The sequence below is a fragment of the Salvelinus fontinalis genome, chromosome 24, assembly GCF_029448725.1.
Source record: "Salvelinus fontinalis isolate EN_2023a chromosome 24, ASM2944872v1, whole genome shotgun sequence".
NCBI classification, from domain to species: Eukaryota; Metazoa; Chordata; class Actinopteri; order Salmoniformes; family Salmonidae; genus Salvelinus; species Salvelinus fontinalis.
The window spans coordinates 12,552,223-12,570,035 of NC_074688.1; the positions used below are offsets into that span (position 1 = coordinate 12,552,223).

The 17,813-nt window shown below is 45.7% G+C and overlaps 2 protein-coding genes across 9 annotated transcripts in view; both read left to right on the plus strand.

Moving 5' to 3' along the window:
• The window catches only part of LOC129821937 (CAP-Gly domain-containing linker protein 3-like), a 462,950-nt gene that overhangs the window by 61,413 nt on the left and 383,724 nt on the right, over window positions 1-17,813 (plus strand). The gene's annotated exons all lie outside the window — the stretch shown is intronic.
• The window catches only part of LOC129821934 (roundabout homolog 2-like), a 115,732-nt gene that overhangs the window by 37,072 nt on the left and 60,847 nt on the right, over window positions 1-17,813 (plus strand). For 6 of the 7 annotated variants that reach the window (XM_055879686.1, XM_055879688.1, XM_055879691.1 and 3 more), the window contains exons 10-14: window positions 2,626-2,750; window positions 2,884-3,055; window positions 4,203-4,391; window positions 5,356-5,382; window positions 9,653-9,695. In XM_055879686.1, the coding sequence (XP_055735661.1) occupies window positions 2,626-2,750; window positions 2,884-3,055; window positions 4,203-4,391; window positions 5,356-5,382; window positions 9,653-9,695 (556 nt within the window). The remainder of the gene's footprint in view (window positions 1-2,625; window positions 2,751-2,883; window positions 3,056-4,202; window positions 4,392-5,355; window positions 5,383-9,652; window positions 9,696-17,813) is intronic. The other variant, XM_055879689.1, reaches the window with a different exon arrangement.

Below are 17,813 nucleotides of genomic sequence, written 5' to 3' on the forward strand. Positions count from 1 at the left end.
ATTTATTTTCAGTTTGTTTCGTTGTTATTTGTTTACCCGCACGCACGCTTGGTAGGTCGGTCAGTGAGTTTCTATGAGATGACAACAATGTGAGGTTAATAATGAAACCCGGGGATGGTGTCTGCTGTGGGCTCTGGGACCTGTCTCTCAGGGGATGGTGTTTGCTGTGGGCTCTGGGCCCTGTCTCTCAGGGGATGGTGTCTGCTGTGGGCTCTGGGCCCTGTCTCTCAGGGGATGGTGTCTGCTGTGCGCTCTGGGCCCTGTCTCTCAGGGGATGGTGTCTGCTGTGGGCTCTGGGCCCTGTCTCTCAGGGGCTGGTGTCTGCTGTGCGCTCTGGGCCCTGTCTCTCAGGGGATGGTGTCTGCTGTGGGCTCTGGGCCCTGTCTCTCAGGGGATGGTGTCTGCTGTGCGCTCTGGGCCCTGTCTCTCAGGGGATGGTGTCTGCTGTGGGCTCTGGGCCCTGTCTCTCAGGGGCTGGTGTCTGCTGTGCGCTCTGGGCCCTGTCTCTCAGGGGATGGTGTCTGCTGTGGGCTCTGGGCCCTGTCTCTCATGGGATGGTGTCTGCTGTGGGCTCTGGGCCCTGTCTCTCAGGGGATGGTGTCTGCTGTGGGCTCTGGGCCCTGTCTCTCAGGGGATGGTGTCTGCTGTGGGCTCTGGGCCCTGTCTCTCAGGGGATGGTGTCTGCTGTGTGTTCTGGGCCCTGTCTCTCAGGGGATGGTGTCTGCTGTGGGGTCTGGGCCCTGTCTCTCAGGGGATGGTGTCTGCTGTGGGCTCTGGGCCCTGTCTCTCAGGGGCTGGTGTCTGCTGTGTGTTCTGGGCCCTGTCTTTCAGGGGCTGGTGTCTGCTGTGGGGTCTGGGCCCTGTCTCTCAGGGGCTGGTGTCTGCTGTGGGCTCTGGGCCCTGTCTCTCAGGGGCTGGTGTCTGCTGTGGGCTCTGGCCCCTGTCTCTCAGGGGCTGGTGTCTGCTGTGGGCTCTGGGCCCTGTCTCTCAGGGGATGGTGTCTGCTGTGGGCTCTGGGCCCTGTCTCTCAGGGGCTGGTGTCTGCTGTGGGCCCTGGCCCCTTTCTCTCAGGGGCTGGTGTCTGCTGTGGGCTCTGGACCCTGTCTCTCAGGGGCTGGTGTCTGCTGTGGGCTCTGGGCCCTGTCTCTCAGGGGCTGGTGTCTGCTGTGGGCTCTGAACCATGTCTCTCAGGGGCTGGTGTTTGCTAGGGGCTCTGAGCCCTGTCTCTCAGGGGATGGTGTCTGCTGTGGGCTCTGGGCCCTGTCTCTCAGGGGCTGGTGCCTGCTGTGGGCTCTGGGCCCTGTCGTCTCTCAGGTGTTGGTGTCTGCTGTGGGCTCTGGGCCCTGTATCTCAGGGGCTGGTGTCTGCTCTGGGTCCTGTCTCTCAGGGGCTGGTGTCTGCTGTGGGCTCCGGGCCCTGTCTCTCAGGGGCTGGTGTCTGCTGTGGGCTCTGGGCCCTGTCTCTCAGGGGCTGGTGTTTGCTGTGGGCTCTAGACCCTGTCTCTCAGGGGCTGGTGTCTGCTGTGGGCTCTGGGTCCTGTCTCTCAGGGGCTGGTGTCTGCTGTGGGCTCTGGGTCCTGTCTCTCAGGGGCTGGTGTCTGCTCTGGGTCCTGTCTCTCAGGGGCTGGTGTCTGCTGTGGGCTCCGGTCCCTGTCTCTCAGGGGCTGGTGTCTGCTGTGGGCTCTGGGCCCTGTCTCTCAGGGGCTGGTGTTTGCTGTGGGCTCTAGACCCTGTCTCTCAGGGGCTGGTGTCTGCTGGGGGCTCTGAGCCCTGTCTCTCAGGGGATGGTGTCTGCTGTGGGCTCTAGACCCTGTCTCTCAGGGGCTGGTGTCTGCTGTGGGCTCTGGGTCCTGTCTCTCAGGGGCTGGTGTCTGCTGTGGGCTCCGGGCCCTGTCTCTCAGGGGCTGGTGTCTGCTGTGGGCTCTGGGCTCTGTCTCTCAGGCCATGTACAAACCCTATGTACAACCCCCCCCCCCCCCCCCACTCTCTACCCCACTGGCTTTAGTTCCACCTGGCTGATCGATGAAACCAGTCAATATGTTTACCTAGCCCCGTGTTTCAATTCTCCCTAAAATAAATGTCTTCATATTTTCCTCACGTATGACTGCACTGCTGTACAGCTCATCCTATAAGTCTGTTGACCCACATGCCACCCTGGCTGAGTCAATGGAGGAGTCATAGCTTGACTGAGGACACTTGTCTGACTCTGCCTGACTGTTACTCTGAAAATCAATAGCACTATTCTGTGTGTGAATCCCTCTGTGTTGGAGCAGGAGCAGGGCTGGGATATTAAATCATAGTGAAATGTTAAAGATGGACGTGTCAGACCTGCCTGTTCTCCATGTAAATCCCCTTCTAATGAGCTGCTGCTCTTCCCACAGCCACCTGTGTCTTCCACCTGCTAAAAACTACACACACTCCCCCTCACAATAACGATGAGTGTGAGAGAGAGTATGAGTGTCTTGCATGTGTGTGTGTGTGTGTGTGTGTGTGTGTGTGTGTGTGTGTGGGTGTGGGAGTGAGTGAGGTTGTGTGTGTGTGTGTGTGTGTGTATCGGAGAATGGAATGCTATCCCTCTTCCCTGACCAGTTTACTGCCCCCCCAATCTGTCTCCCCTCAACCCCAGCTCCCAGTGCCCCTCCCCTGCAGGTTACAGTCTTGATGGTGGGCAACCAGAACAGCACCTCCATCAGCATCTCCTGGGACCCCCCTCCTCCAGACCACCAGAACGGCATCATCCAGGAGTACAAGGCAGGTTACTGAGAGAAGATAGACTGGATGTAACCTGATGACTCTGGCTTACTGAGAGGCCATCAGAATCAATATAATACTCAACCTGACCCCACTGTGACAGGACACTCTATTCCTCTCTCCCTCTCTTCAGATCTGGTGCCTAGGGAATGAGACACGCTTCCACGTGAATAAGACAGTGGATGCAGCCATCCGGTCGGTGGTTGTGGGGGGGCTTCAGGTGGGGGTGCTGTATCGGGTGGAGGTTGCTGCCAGTACCAGCGCAGGGGTGGGGGTCAAGAGTGAACCTCAGCCCATCGTCATCGGTAAGAGACGGGGAAGGGGGAGGGGGGTTAGCTAAAGGGAGATTTATGGTAGAATGATGTAGGAATGTAAAAGTGGTCTATTGATTACTCATTCATAATTACAGAAAAGCCTATTTCACTTTTGACAGATATCGTTAAAAAAAATTATAAAATGAAACATTACCTCAATTAACATGTCCTCTAGACAGGGAACACAAAATGCTTGTTTAAATGCTCAATATTATCACTGATTGGGGCAAAAGTATTTACTATTAGAGAGTGTGTGACATGAATGATCAGTCAGACTGATTGTATTTAAACCTTACCTCTGTTATTTTGATATGTAGCCGCTGGGCTGTGGTGTAGTTCTGTGTGATTTATGTGGACCAGGGGCAGATTGTCTGATTTCACCCATAAATGATGGCTTGGCCTGTAGCATACTCTTATTTCCCCAATGTCACTCCTATAATCCATCTCAGTTGTCCAAGCCAAAGATTGCACATATATTGTCATGTGTGCTCTTCTGAGAACCAATTCTTATTGCACTCCATGAAATAGTGTCAGGCAGACAAGTCAGAGTGAGCTTCGATTGGAAGATCGATCCGGAACAGGGTGTGTGCCTCTCATCTCACATGGTCTATTTTACTGAGAAAATTAGAGTCTGAGCTATGCAAACAGCAGGATCACCTGAGGGGTTGTCATCAGCTTGTAGGATTTAGCCTCCTCCCTGCTCTCTGTCTGCACATAAGGGTTCACAGCACACCCATGTTCTACTCTCTCAGTCAATATGTTAGCTGTAATTGACAAGACTCTGGTATTGCCTCTGTATCTTATCGTATCTACTGCTCTATACCTGGAGCACAATCCTAACTACAAGTCTGCATAGAATTCACATTTTCCTGTTGAGGTCAAAGGCATATCTTGAGGTAGAATTGAGCTCTTATTGACAATGTGGGGACTATTACAGTGCTGATGTTGTCCCCAGCCGGCTAACAACAAAATGGTTTATTACAATGCTGAATCCTTTTTCACCGCTTAAACAAACAACCTGGCATACACACCCTCACACTGGTCCCCCCTGTCCCCCCTGTCCCCCTTGTCCCCCCTGTCCCCCTTGTCCCCCCTGTCCCCCTTGTCTCTCCTGTCCCCCCTGTTCCTCCCGCCCCAGGTAAGGACTTCCGTGACGTGATCATAAGTGGGAACAGGAACAACAGCATCACGGAGCAGATCACAGACGTGGTGAAGCAGCCAGCGTTCATCGCGGGGATCGGAGGGGCCTGCTGGGTGATCCTCATGGGCTTCAGTATCTGGCTGTACTGGAGGAGGAAGAAGAGGAAGGGGCTCAGCAACTACGCAGGTTAGACCAGCAGGCTGGAGAGTGCACACAGACACCAATTCTGCACTCAGAATACAAACTGTACTGTACATGCTCAAATACACACCCTACCCCTGGGCGCTTGTTTTCTTGCCATCAATGCAGAGTACTCAACAAACTTCCTCATTAGCATCCTAAACTATGTTTAAAAGACTTATTTATTGACCCTATTCTGAGGGGATATTTCTATTGTCTGAGATGGTGAGGCTCAGATGGAATATCTTGAAGCAGAGCAGAGTCTTGGCGTGAATCAAGTTGTGATGTTTGACACATCCTCCCACGGTGTTGATACTAGCCTAGGGTGGCATGGCCTGAGTGGGTCGCTGGTATAACTGACTCTGCTGGTCTGGCCTGTCACTCAGGACTGAGCCATGCTGGAGCTGAAGCCAGTCCATCCATCCTCCTACACACCGACCCTGACATTTCAGACTGAGTGTGGGTCCTCGACCCGTCAGGACAGCCAACCACCATGGACAGCCTTCCTCTGCCAGCCTATTTAATTAGAGAGTGGGAAGTAGATGGCACATTAGCAATGCATGTAATGTTATTCAACAATGGCTTTAGGTCTTTAAATCAACAATACAAGAAAAATAGTTCTCTCTCAATAGTTTGTATTTTTTCTTCTTGCACATCTCTTTTTTAATTCCTTCAGCAATTTGACTTTAGGGCTTGAACAGTTCTTGATGTTGCCAGTCAGTCAAATGGCTGTAACCTTCATTTCTGTTTGTTACATTTTGTGTATGTTGTGTTATCTTTTTGTTGTCTCTACATCTCTGTGGCTTCTGAGCTGCTTTTTGGGTCATGCTGACGGCCCCTCTCCTCTGGCCCCCTTTGGCCTCCCTGTCCCCCAGCCCCAGTGTGCAGAGCCCCCCCTCCCCCCAATGCACTGCTTACAGCACCTCTGCAGGCTTTTAACACACAACTTTTCTGTCTTCTTGTTTTGCAGTTCAGTCCTTCACCTTCACCCCTGCAGGTACTGTTCATTTGTCCGTCCCCCCTCCCCTCCTCACCTCCTGCCACAGGTCCCTCCTCATCTCTCCTCTCCTACCTACATTATATATGTTTGACAGACTCCAGGCCTTGCCCAATACAAATCAAATCCCTACCTTGAGGTGGCAAAACCCCATATTTCACACCTGTTTTCCCGCTGGAAGAGATGGATTGAAATAGCTCCTGCCTGAATTCGTACTTTGAAAATGGTCTGGATTTTTAATTGGGCAGGGCCTGAGCACTGCAAACAACTGTCCCCATCCCAGCTGAGTCATCAGCCTGGTTGTCATACTGTACTGTGTTGCTATGTGTCTATGTATGGGTGTTTTGACCATCAATGTTTCAAAGAACCTCCGTCTGTTTGGTATCTCTAATGCGTCTCTCCTCTTGATGGTAGTGGTATTCCTCCTTCAGATGCTTGACTCCCCTCTTGATGGTAGTGGTATTCCTCCTTCAGATGCTTGACTCTCCTCTTGATGGTAGTGGTATTCCTCCTTCAGATGCTTGACTCTCCTCTTGATGGTAGTGGTATTCCTCCTTAAGATGCTTGACTCTCCTCTTGATGGTAGTGGTATTCCTCCTTCAGATGCTTGACTCCCCTCTTGATGGTAGGGGTATTCCTCCTTCAGATGCTTGACTCCCCTCTTGATGGTAGTGGTATTCCTCCTTAAGATGCTTGACTCCCCTCTTGATGGTAGTGGTATTCCTCCTTCAGATGCTTGACTCCCCTCTTGATGGTAGTGGTATTCCTCCTTAAGATGCTTGACTCTCCTCTTGATGGTAGTGGTATTCCTCCTTAAGATGCTTGACTCCCCTCTTGATGGTAGTGGTATTCCTCCTTCAGATGCTTGACTCCCCTCTTGATGGTAGTGGTATTCCTCCTTAAGATGCTTGACTCCCCTCTTGATGGTAGTGGTATTCCTCCTTCAGATGCTTGACTCCCCTCTTGATGGTAGTGGTATTCCTCCTTAAGATGCTTGACTCTCCTCTTGATGGTAGTGGTATTCCTCCTTCAGATGCTTGACTCTCCTCTTGATGGTAGTGGTATTCCTCCTTCAGATGCTTGACTCTCCTCTTGATGGTAGTGGGTATTCCTCCTTAAGATGCTTGACTCTCCTCTTGATGGTGGTGGGTATTCCTCCTTAAGATGCTTGACTCCCCTCTTGATGTTCCTGTGAGATACATTGGGCTTGAAGGGGACCTTCTCTTTCTACAGGTGTTGGTGTTGATTGGTAGTTAGTTATATGTGATTATGTTCCCCCTCTGAAATATCCTCAATGGCTACTTGTTTGTATTTTTGATGGTAGTTTTCTTTATCCCTCTTCCTAGTGTTAAGTTGCTCCTCTACTCTATACGTCATGGACTAATATGTTAATTGCAGTTAATTTGTTAACTGTAACTATGTTAGCCCTATATTGTAAAGCATTCACAGTGCATGCTCTCCCAAAGTGGACATGACTGGCACCAATGTTGAGTAAGCAAGCAATCAGCCTCTGTCTCTCGATGGAATAAACTGTAAATACAGGAGAGAAAAGCCTCTATCTGCTCAGTGTACTCTCCTGGAGAGAGAGAGAGGGATGGGATGGGATGGAGAATGGACGAGAACGGAGTCCATTACAGATGAGATGAGTCCCTCAGACTGGGGTTCCTCTCTACTGGTCCAGTACCAGCAGTGTGACTGAGATAAGGCCAGTGCAGGCAGGCTGGCTGGGGGTCCTGGCTGTAGCTTAAACACTCCAGTTAACACATCCTCTCTGTGATACACCCCCTGCTATAAGGACACAAGGTGAGACACAAATGCAGACACAAGAAGCAGATGGTTGAGCTCCGATATTTATTAATCCAAAGTGTAGGCAAAAGGTAGGTCAGGGACAGGCGAGAGTCCAAAATAGTACCAGACGAAGGGCAGTCTCGAGGTCAGGCCAGGCAAGGGGTTCAGTAACCAGATCCGAGTCCAAACAGCACAAAAATATAGGCAGGCTTGAAGACAGAACAGGTAGAATGGTCTGGCAGGTGGGTTCGGAGTCAGGACAGGCAAGGGTCGAAACCAGGAGGACTAGAACCAAAAGAGAAAGGGAAAAAATAGGAGCAAGGAAAAATGCTGATTGACTTGGCAAACAAGACAAACTGGTACAGAGAGACAGGAAACACAGTGATAAATACACTGGGGATAATAAACGACACCTGGAGGGGGTGGAGACAATCACAAGGACAGGTGAAACAGATCAGGGTGTGACACCTGCTTCTCTCCCCGATCTCCCCATTCTCACCTGGTGCTCTGGCCGCTGGGAGATAAGTGATCCACTCAAACGTACTAGTGAAACTGAAGAGTGTATGTGTGTATGTATTAGATTGTAAGCACACTGCACTGAGGCTAGAGGATCAGGCTGGTGTCCAAACAAGGACTAAAGGGAACAAATAGGACTGGTTTAGATAGATTTAATATGAATATTATGGTGGTTGTATTTTAGTGGTGTGTCGTTTTAGGGTGTTCGCTAGCTGATGCCCACACAGTGTCCTCCCGTCTGTCTCCTACAGTAAAGCAGTCATACAGGAGAGGTAAATCACGGGTTTGTGGAGGCACGCGGCCAGCAGGGAAGAAGATTTGATGGAATTTGTATACGCTGATTATGTCCTACCCCCTTTAATGGTTATTAAAGGGGATTAATCTGTATTCATATTGGAGAAAGTGCTTATCTGGGCACAGCCACGTCAGGCTGGCTAACATTAAAGTCCTCCACAGCAGAGCAGAAATGTGTCTGAGCACAGATATGGACATCAGAGGCCTCCCCACAGCAGAGCACAGTATCAGCCTCCCTTTTCCCTTCTCCCTCCTCTTCTTCTTCCTCCTAGTAAATGTAGAGAGAGAGAATGAGAATAGTTTATTGGTAGTGGAACAAAGAGAAGTAGCTATAGAGTAGCTGTCAAAGCTGTATGCAAATCAACCAGTGTGGTTTGACTGAAGCAAAAGAACAGCAAAGGTTTAATAAGGGAGTATTCTTATTTTAGTTCCTTATCCTGTGTTGTGGTTTGTGTTTCTCTCATACTGCAACATGCTCGTGTACCATTCAAGAATGATTATGGTAAAGAGGTTTTGGTTGGTTGAATCTGTAGTGGTTGATGACACAGTGGAGAGGTTATCCTACCAGCAGCCCCTCTCTGTGTCACACCCAAGCCACTTCCTTCATTTAGAAAACCCCATCTCCTCTCCTCCTTTCTTCTTGTTTTCTCTGAGGACTTTATTTAGCCCGTGCCTGGGCTTGTCGGGAAATAAACCTGAGTGGAGGAGAGGAGAAGTTCAGCCCTCCTCCTCCCTTTAATCTCTATCTAGACAACAAATGAGATAAAATTCTATCAGCTCCTCAACTCAAGCAGGGTTCTCTTTTTTCCTTCTCCCCCTGTCATCTGCACGGGGTGATTTCCAAAACTCTGGGCTTCTTTACCTCTTTTCTTTGCATTTCCTGTGATCCATTGAAGTTTTACATTCTCAGTCTTCTGATGTCTTCTTGTCATCATCCGTGTTGAGCAGAGATGAAACGGTCTCTTACTCTGAGCTGCTAAAGTTTTACTAGCTGCTGACAAAGACCCTTATTTATTATCTATAGATCACTGTAATGGAACAGGCCAGGCCACATCATGGCTTCTGAGAGTCATGCTAGTCAGAGTACCCTGCTACTAGAGGGATCTGTAACTCACTCCCATCCAGCCCCCACACATCTAATTCTACCTGACTAATGAGCCCTCTGCCTTTTCTAATCATTTTGTTTTTCTAATCACAAATCCGATAATAACTCAAACCAACATTTTTTTTAAATTAAATGAGTTTCTGCTCTGATCAAGCATCTTGTCCTTGGGAGAAATACACTACGTGACACTTTATGCAAACAAATGCAATCTGCTATCTTATTCACAGGATCTTTTTCAAATCTACATGATAAGAATGGACATTGTGAGGCATCTGCATCCCTTAGTGAAGCCATCAGTATCCAGCCAGCTGCAGAAGACATTGGGAGGACACATGAGTATGGGGTGTAGTGGTCCGATCGTTCACAAGGAGAATTCCTGATAATGATTGGGTGCTAAAATCATCAGTACCCTCTCTGTTCAACTGGTATTAGTGTTGGTAATACAGCCTTGATGTGGTCATCAATGTCATTGAAACTATGTGAAAACTCAACGTATTCCTTTGTCTTTTCTCTCGTCCTTTTTATGTCTTGGCGCTCCCTCTGTCCTCTCCTCCGCTCTGACCCCAGTGACGTTCCAGCGTGTTGACGGGGGTCTGATGAGCAATGGAAGGTGAGTGTTCTTCCCGTCAGTGTTCCATTAGGGACAGAGAGCCCTTCTCTCCACACATAGAGCCAAACAACTCCACACCTATCATCAGTCTGCCAATCAAAACCAACAGCATACACATCACCTCTATCCTGAAGGGCTTTCAACACACCTATCATCAGTCTGCCAATCAAAACCAACAGCATACACATCACCTCTATCCTGAAGGGCTTTCAACACACCTATCATCAGTCTGCCAATCAAAACCCACAACATACACATCACTTCTATTCTGAAGGGCTTTCAACACACCTCCATCAGACTGCCAATCAAAACCGGGGGACTTCCGGTTAAGCACTTCAGGCCAATAATTCGCAGCTAGCTAGCTAACTCACTTGCTATCGCTTCTCACAACTCCCCAAACATGGATTCATGCAAAACTGGCCTTCTTTGTTCGGTAAAGCGATGCCAAAATAACTGGCATAAACGGAGGCTGTTCATGGAGCAGGAGTGTTTTGGCTACCTGACTTTTGTGAGGAGCGAGTGCAGTTGTGAGGCGCCTTTTGATTTGCACCCACCTCTAAGGACGATGGGTCTCTTCGGCTTTGGCTCAAAGCATTAAACTTGAAGAAACTAAATAACCGACTCTGTGTGTGTTCCAGTGGCTGTCAGTGCCATTTAAGATGAGGGAGGACAATTCATTTTTTCATGAGCATGGCCTTCTTTATTATTACAGCAATATTCATAGTCAATTGACCCAGGTCAATGTAACAGCAATAGGCTTAGGCTACTACATGATACTCTAATTTTCCCTATACACATTGCTACAACCTAGCCTATAAATTAAAGTTTACAACGTAGGTGCACACAGGTCGAGAGACAAATTTGAGGTGACAATACCGCCTTGCAGACTCTTGCCTGCATCTAGCTGCTATAGGGTGTAATCATTAGTTCAACAGTTGCAAACAAGATTTTCTATTGGACAAATTCAGGTATGTTTATCCATGTATTGTTCCGTTTGCTTCCATTTAAGAACATTTTTTCAACAGACTTGGCGGAATGAATACACCTCTCACCACGCATAAACACAGTTCACTTTCATAGCAGCCACGTGGTATTCCTTCTCGCATCTCTCCTCCTCTCACCTCTTCCCTTTGCTTGTGGACTTCAATGCACAACACATCAGCTGAATGTGACCAGGTGGAAAAAACTTTCCAAGCCAAACCGCTACACACAGCCTACATCGTTGTCACCATATTAGCTAAAGTAACGTCATAGTCAGTATAGCTGACTGGGGCGGCAGGTACCCTAGTGGGGCGGCAGGTACCCTAGTGGGGCAGCAGGTAGCCTAGTGGTTAGAGCATTGAGGTTGCTGGATCGAATCCCCGAGTTGACAAGGTAAAAATATGTTGTTCTGCCTCTGAACAAGGCAGTTAACCCACTGTTCCCCGGCAGGCCATCATTGTAAACTGACTTGCCTAGTTAAATAAAGGTTAAATAAAGGTTAAATATATTTTTTTGTAAGCAGTTACATCGGCGGGCCACGGTGGCAATAAATTAGAATCGAATACCCGAAAGCTTACCTTGACTTGGAAGAGTTCCAGTGTTGTGTTGGAAAGGCATAGCCAACTGGCTAACATAGCATCGCTCTGAGCAGGGTGTTTCAGTAGGCTGAACTAGCTAACTGCGTTTACTAGCTAAGTAAGTGAAACTGAAAGTGGAAAAAATGACAATCTCTCTCTTTCTTCTCCTTCATTTTGGAAGAAATGTATTTGTTCAACTATTGTCTTAGAGTCAACTACTCACCACATTTTATACACTGCAGTGCTAGCCAGCTGTATCTTATGCTTTCAGTGCTAGATTAATTATCTGATCCTTTGATTGGGAGGACAACATGTCAGTTCCTGCTGCAAGAGCGCTTATAGGCTGGAGGACATCCTCCAGTTGTCCATAAGTTGTCAAAATTACTGTGTAGGTCTATGGAAGTGGGTGAGAACCATGAGCCTCCTCGGTTTTATATTGAGGTCAACATACCCAGAGGAGGACGGAAGCTAGCTGTCCTCCAGCTACACCATGGTGCTACCTTACAGAGTGCTGTTGAGGCGACTGTAAACCTTTGCAAATTAGTCTGTTTTAATCAGTTATTTGGTGACGTAATTATATTTAGTATAGTTTTATCAAAAGAGGATAGAATTTTAAATGTTTTACAATTTACATTTTCATGAAATTCACTGAGGAGGATGGTTCTCCCCTTCCCCCTCTGAGGAGCCTCCACTGGTGTGTTCCTATCACTTTGTGGACAAGAGGCCGACTGAAGAGCATCCTTTCCCTGAGAAGTGGCTGGGCTATGATGCTCCAGTACAGACCATCTCATCAGGACATCAACAGTGTGCCAATGCCACTGTAGCGTAAAGATGCTTGTACTCAATGGGAGGTTCCAGAACTTACTGATCACAGCTACGTGTCAAGAGAACCAGTCAACAAACCCACCTGCCAAAAACAAACCCAATGTGGTGGTGCAGAGCCATTGACCCAAACCATTCTGAAGAATGACACTAGCTCAGTGTTGTATACTGGCCTTTCACTTACTGTTTTCTTTGACCATGTAGGATTTCTGCAGAAATTCTAGCAGGTTTTCTTCAAAATACATATAACGGATCAAATACTGTTAACCTTGATGAAGCTGAAGCTGAATCTACACCAAGGTGATCTTGCTGAAGGCTTTGCTGTGTCCCAGGGAGTAGTGAGCAGAATCCTTTCCTACTGGATTGACACAATGGAGGAGCACATAAGAATCTACATTCTATGGCTGCCGAGGGAGACAATCGAGAACACAATACCTCAGTGCTTCAAAGAGAAGTTCCCCAACACCACTTGCATCGTCGACTGCTCTGAAAATACTCTTCAGAAAGCACACAATCTCCATTCCAGATGGGAGTCATACAGCCACTATTATTCAAGCAATACTCTACAGCAGTGGTTCCCAAACTTTTTATAGTCCCGTACCCCTTCAAACATTCAACCTCCAGCTGCGTACTCCAGGGTCAGCTCAGTCTCAAATTTTATTTTTTGCCATCATAATTACAGACACCAACGTCAAATACCTAATTACTCATCATAAAACATTTCTGAAAAATACATAGTGTACAGCAAATGAAAGACAGGCATCTTGTGATTCCAGCCAATATTTCCGATTTATTAAGTGTTTTACAGCGAAAACACAATGTAGCGTTATATTAGCTTACCGCAATAGCCAGAAACACATGCCATTTCCCAGTAGCAAAAGGTTAGCGATCGTAACAAACCAGTAAAAGATATATAATTTTTGACTAACCTTGATATTCTTCATCAGATGACAGTCCTATAACATCAGGTTATACATACACTTATGTTTTGTTCGAAAATGTGCATATTTAGAGCTGAAATCAGTGGTTATACATGTTGCTATCTTAGCTACTTTTTCCACAACGTCTAAACAGCAACGATATTTTTCTGACACTTTTTATGACTCACATATTCTGACCAAATAGCTATTCATAAACATAACTAAAAAATACATGTTGTATAGGAAATGATAGATCCATTAGTTCTTAATGAAATCGCAGTGTTCGAATTCTAAAAAATATCATTACGACATCCAGCTTCGGTATAGCTGAGTACCCAAACGTTGGGCGCCGACGACTAGTTCACATGCACGACAGATATATGAAATAGCATCATAAAATGTTTCTTACTTTTGCTGATCTTTCATCAGAATGCACTAGCCAAGTGGCACGAATCGCTCCATCGTAAACAAAGTCAGAGAACGGAACACGGCAAAACTACCGAAAACATTTCAATAATCTGATTAACCTATATTGAAAAAACATACTTTACGATGATATGGTCCCATGTATCAAATAAAATCAAAGCCGGAGATAGTAGTCGCCTATAACGGCAGCTAAACAGAAGGCAAATCCAGGTACCGCCTCGCGCTCTCCAGAAAACCGGAAATGGGGGACACGTCATACAAAGAGCTTGTATTCCACTTCAGACCAAGATAAACACTAAATTTCTTCTCTCACCGCCTCTTGACATCCAGGGGAAGGTGTATGACGTGCATGTATACTCATACGTATCATGCCCATTTATAGGCAGGAAGTAGAACAGAGCATCGATTTCAGACTTTCCACTTCCTGGTCAGGAAGTTTGTGCCAAATGAGTTCTGTTTGACTCACAGATATAATTCAAACGGTTTTAGAAACTAGAGAGTGTTTTCTATCCAATAGTAATAATAATATGCATATTGTACGAGCAAGAATTGAGTACGAGGCCGTTTGAAATGGGCACCTTTTATCTGGCTACTCAATACTGCCGCTGCAGCCCAAACAGGTTAAAACTTGTTTTACAACCACTCCACAAATGTCTTGTTAACAAGCTATAGTTTTGGCAAGTCGATTAGGAAATCTACTTTGTGCATGACAAGTAATTTTTACAACAATTGTTTACAGACAGATTATTTCACTTAAAACTTACCATATCACAATTCCAGTGGGTCAGAAGTTTACATACACTAAGTTGACTGTGCCTTTAAACAGCTTGGAAAATTCCAGAAAATGATGTCATGGCTTTAGAAGCTTCTGATAGGCTAATTGACATTATTTGAGTCAATTGGAGGTGTACCTGTGGATGTATTTCAAGGCCTACCTTCAAAACCAGTGCCACTTTGCTTGACAACATGGGAAAATCAAGAGAAATCAGCCAAGACCTCCACAAGTCTGGTTCATCCTTGGGAGCAATTTCCAAACACCTGAAGGTACCACGTTCATCTGTACAAACAATAGTCCGCAAGTATAAACACCATGGGACCACACAGCCGCCATACCGCTCAGGAAGGAGACGCTTGCTGTCTACTTGAGATGAACGTACTTTGGTGTGAAAAAATATGTGGATATATTGAAGAAACATCTCAAGAAATCAGTCAGGAAGTTAACCTGTTTGGCGTGCAAGCCCGACGTCGGTACATTTATGACAACAGCCACTTGAAATGCAGGGCGCGAAATTCAAAATATATATTTTTTTAAATATTTAACTTTCACACATTAACAAGTCCAATACAGCATATGAAAGGTACACATCTCGTGAATCCAGCCAACATGTCCGATTTTTTTAATGTTTTACAGGAAAGACAAAATATGTAAATCTATTAGCTAACCACGTTAGCAAAAGACTCCACTTTTATTACTCCATCAGTTTTTGACTCCATCAGTAGCTATCACAAATTCGGCCAAATAAAGATATAAATAGCCACTAACCAAGAAACAACCTCATCAGATGACAGTCTGATAACATATTTATTGTGTAGCATGTTTTTTTCGAAAAATGTGCATATTTCAGGTATAACTCATAGTTTACATTGCAGCTACAGTCAGAAATTGCACCGAAAGCAGACAGAAAAATTACAGACACCAACGCCAAATAACTAAATACTCATCATAAAACATTTCTGAAAAATACATAGTGTACAGCAATTGAAAGACAGGCATCTTGTGATTCCAGACAATATTTCCGGTTTATCAAGTGTTTTACAGCGAACACACAATATAGCGTTATATTAGCGTAGCCACAATAGCCAGAAACACTTGGCGACCAGTTGGCGACCAGTTCACATGCAAGACAGATATTAGAAATAGCATCATAAAATGTTTCTTACTTTTGGTGATCTTCCGTCAGAATGTTGGACAAGGTGTCCTTTGTCCAGAACAGTCGTTGTTTGGATCTGGAACGGCAAATTTCTCCTCTTGATTTAGCATGGGCACTTGCCAAGTCGCACGGATCTCTCCAACGTCAACAAAGTCAGAGAACGGAACACGGCAAAACTCCCGAAAAAATTTCAATAGTCTGATTAAACTATATTGAAAAAACATACTTTACGATGATATGGTCACATGTATCAAATAAAATCTAAACCGGAGATGTTAGTAGTCCATAACGACAGCTAAACAGAAGGCAAATCCATGTCCTCTTTCGCGCGCTCCAGAAACAGGAAATGGACGGTCACGTCATACAAAGAGCTTTAATTCCACCTCAGACCAAGATAGACACAATATTTCTTCTCTCACCGCCTCTTGACAACCAGGGGAAGGTGTATGAAGTGTACATAGACTCTTACGTTCATTGCCCATGAATAGGCATGAAGTTGAACAGAGCATCGATTTCTGACATTCCACTTCCTGGTCAGGAAATGTGCTGCAGAAGGAGTTCTGTTCACTCAGAGAAATAATTCAAACGGTTTTAGAAACTAGAGAGTGTTTTCTATCCAATAGTAATAATAATATGCATATTGTACGAGCAAGAATTGAGTACGAGGCCGTTTGAAATGGGCACGATTTAACTGGCTACTCAATACTGCCCCTTGCAGCCATAAGAAGTTAAAGCTTGATCGCAAATGGGTCTTCCAAATGGACATTGACCCCAAGCATACTTCCAAAGTTGTGGCAAAATGGCTTGAGGACAACAAGTGTAGGTATTGGAGTGGCCATCAGATAGCCCTGACCTCAATCCTATAGAAAGTTTGTGGGCAGATCTGAAAAAGCATGTGCAAGCAAGGAGGCCTACAAACCTGACTCAGTTACACCAGCTCTGTCAGGAGGAATGGGCCAAAATTCACCCAACTTATTGTGGGAAGTTTGTGGAAGGCTACCCGAAAGATTTGACCCAAGTTAAAGAATTTAAAGGCAATGCTACCATTGAGTGTATACTAATTGAGTGTATGTAAACTTCTGACCCATTGGGAATGTGATGAAAGAAATGAAAGTTGAAATAAATCATTCTCTCTACTATTATTCTGGCATTTCACATTCTTATTTAAAATAAAGTGGTGATCCTAACTGACCTAAAATAGATTTTTACTAGGATTACATGTCAGGAATTGTGAAAAACTGAGTTTAAATGTATTTGGCTAAGGTGTATGTAAACTTCCGACTTCAACTGTATATATAGTTTCCTATTTAATCTGAATAATTTTAATGTTCATACATTTTAAATATACTGTAGCTTTGCCTGTTCCTGATAATTACAGGCATCCAATAGGTGCTGTTTAAAATATTATTTAAAAATTTAAAATACATTTTTTTCGACATCAAAATGTCTCTAGCAGACCAAGAGGGAACTGTTTATCAAGTGCCACACTGTTTTCTCAATTTGTGCCCTTGAAAACCAAACCCAGAATCAAACTGAAAACACATTTAAAACCCTTAGACATGTCTCCTCGTCCTTCATTTCAAAATGTTAAGTATCAAAGAAAATGTAAAGTAAGTGGAATTTCATGGTGTTTTCATGAACACCATAATTTGCCAAGTGCAAGATGAGTTACGGTATGCTTAGGTAAGTTCATGAAGTGCCATATGTAAATAAAGAGCCATACAAGGTAGAATTAAAATATTCATAAATCATAAGGAGTTATCTGTAGGCATTAGATAGACATGTATGAAGAGAACTGTACAAGGCAAGATTTAAAAAACTGTCCAAGACAACAAAACCACGTCAATTCAGAGTTATGCTTAGATAATAAGGTAGAGCTGACAGAGAGAGCTTTACAAGGCACAACTATTTCAAAACACAAAGTATTAGGCCCCGAGCCTTGATACCACATAGATGGACAGAATTGGAGCACAGAGTTAGTCTACCTGGCTGGAACTCATCTACTATCCTTGGCAGCAAATGTGTGAAATAAAAATGCCTTCAGTTTAGGGATAACATCAGCACATCAGAACTTAACATCAATAACAACCTGCTCGGATGGACCCCAGATCAGCAGTTTGCATCTCTCCAGTCCTGTGCAGAGCATGCCCATTTGCATCCCACGGGCTCCATTTGGTTGCCGCTGAGGAACCCCATCCACCAGCTTCACATCGGTGAGTTTGCCAGAGAACAGTTCAGTCAGAGACTCACACTTCTTACTCAGAACAGGACATTTGATTTCTAGAAGTTCTTGAGAGTTTAACACTCCATCTGGGCTTGCAGAAAGCCATGTCTCCTTGACACTCACTACTGTGCCTCTACTCTCCAGACTAATCCCACAGCTCTCCAGCCATGTGTAGGCCACCTGCTCATTCTCCTTGCCATATGTGGTTGCTGAGTTCCCATGGAACCGGGGGAAGA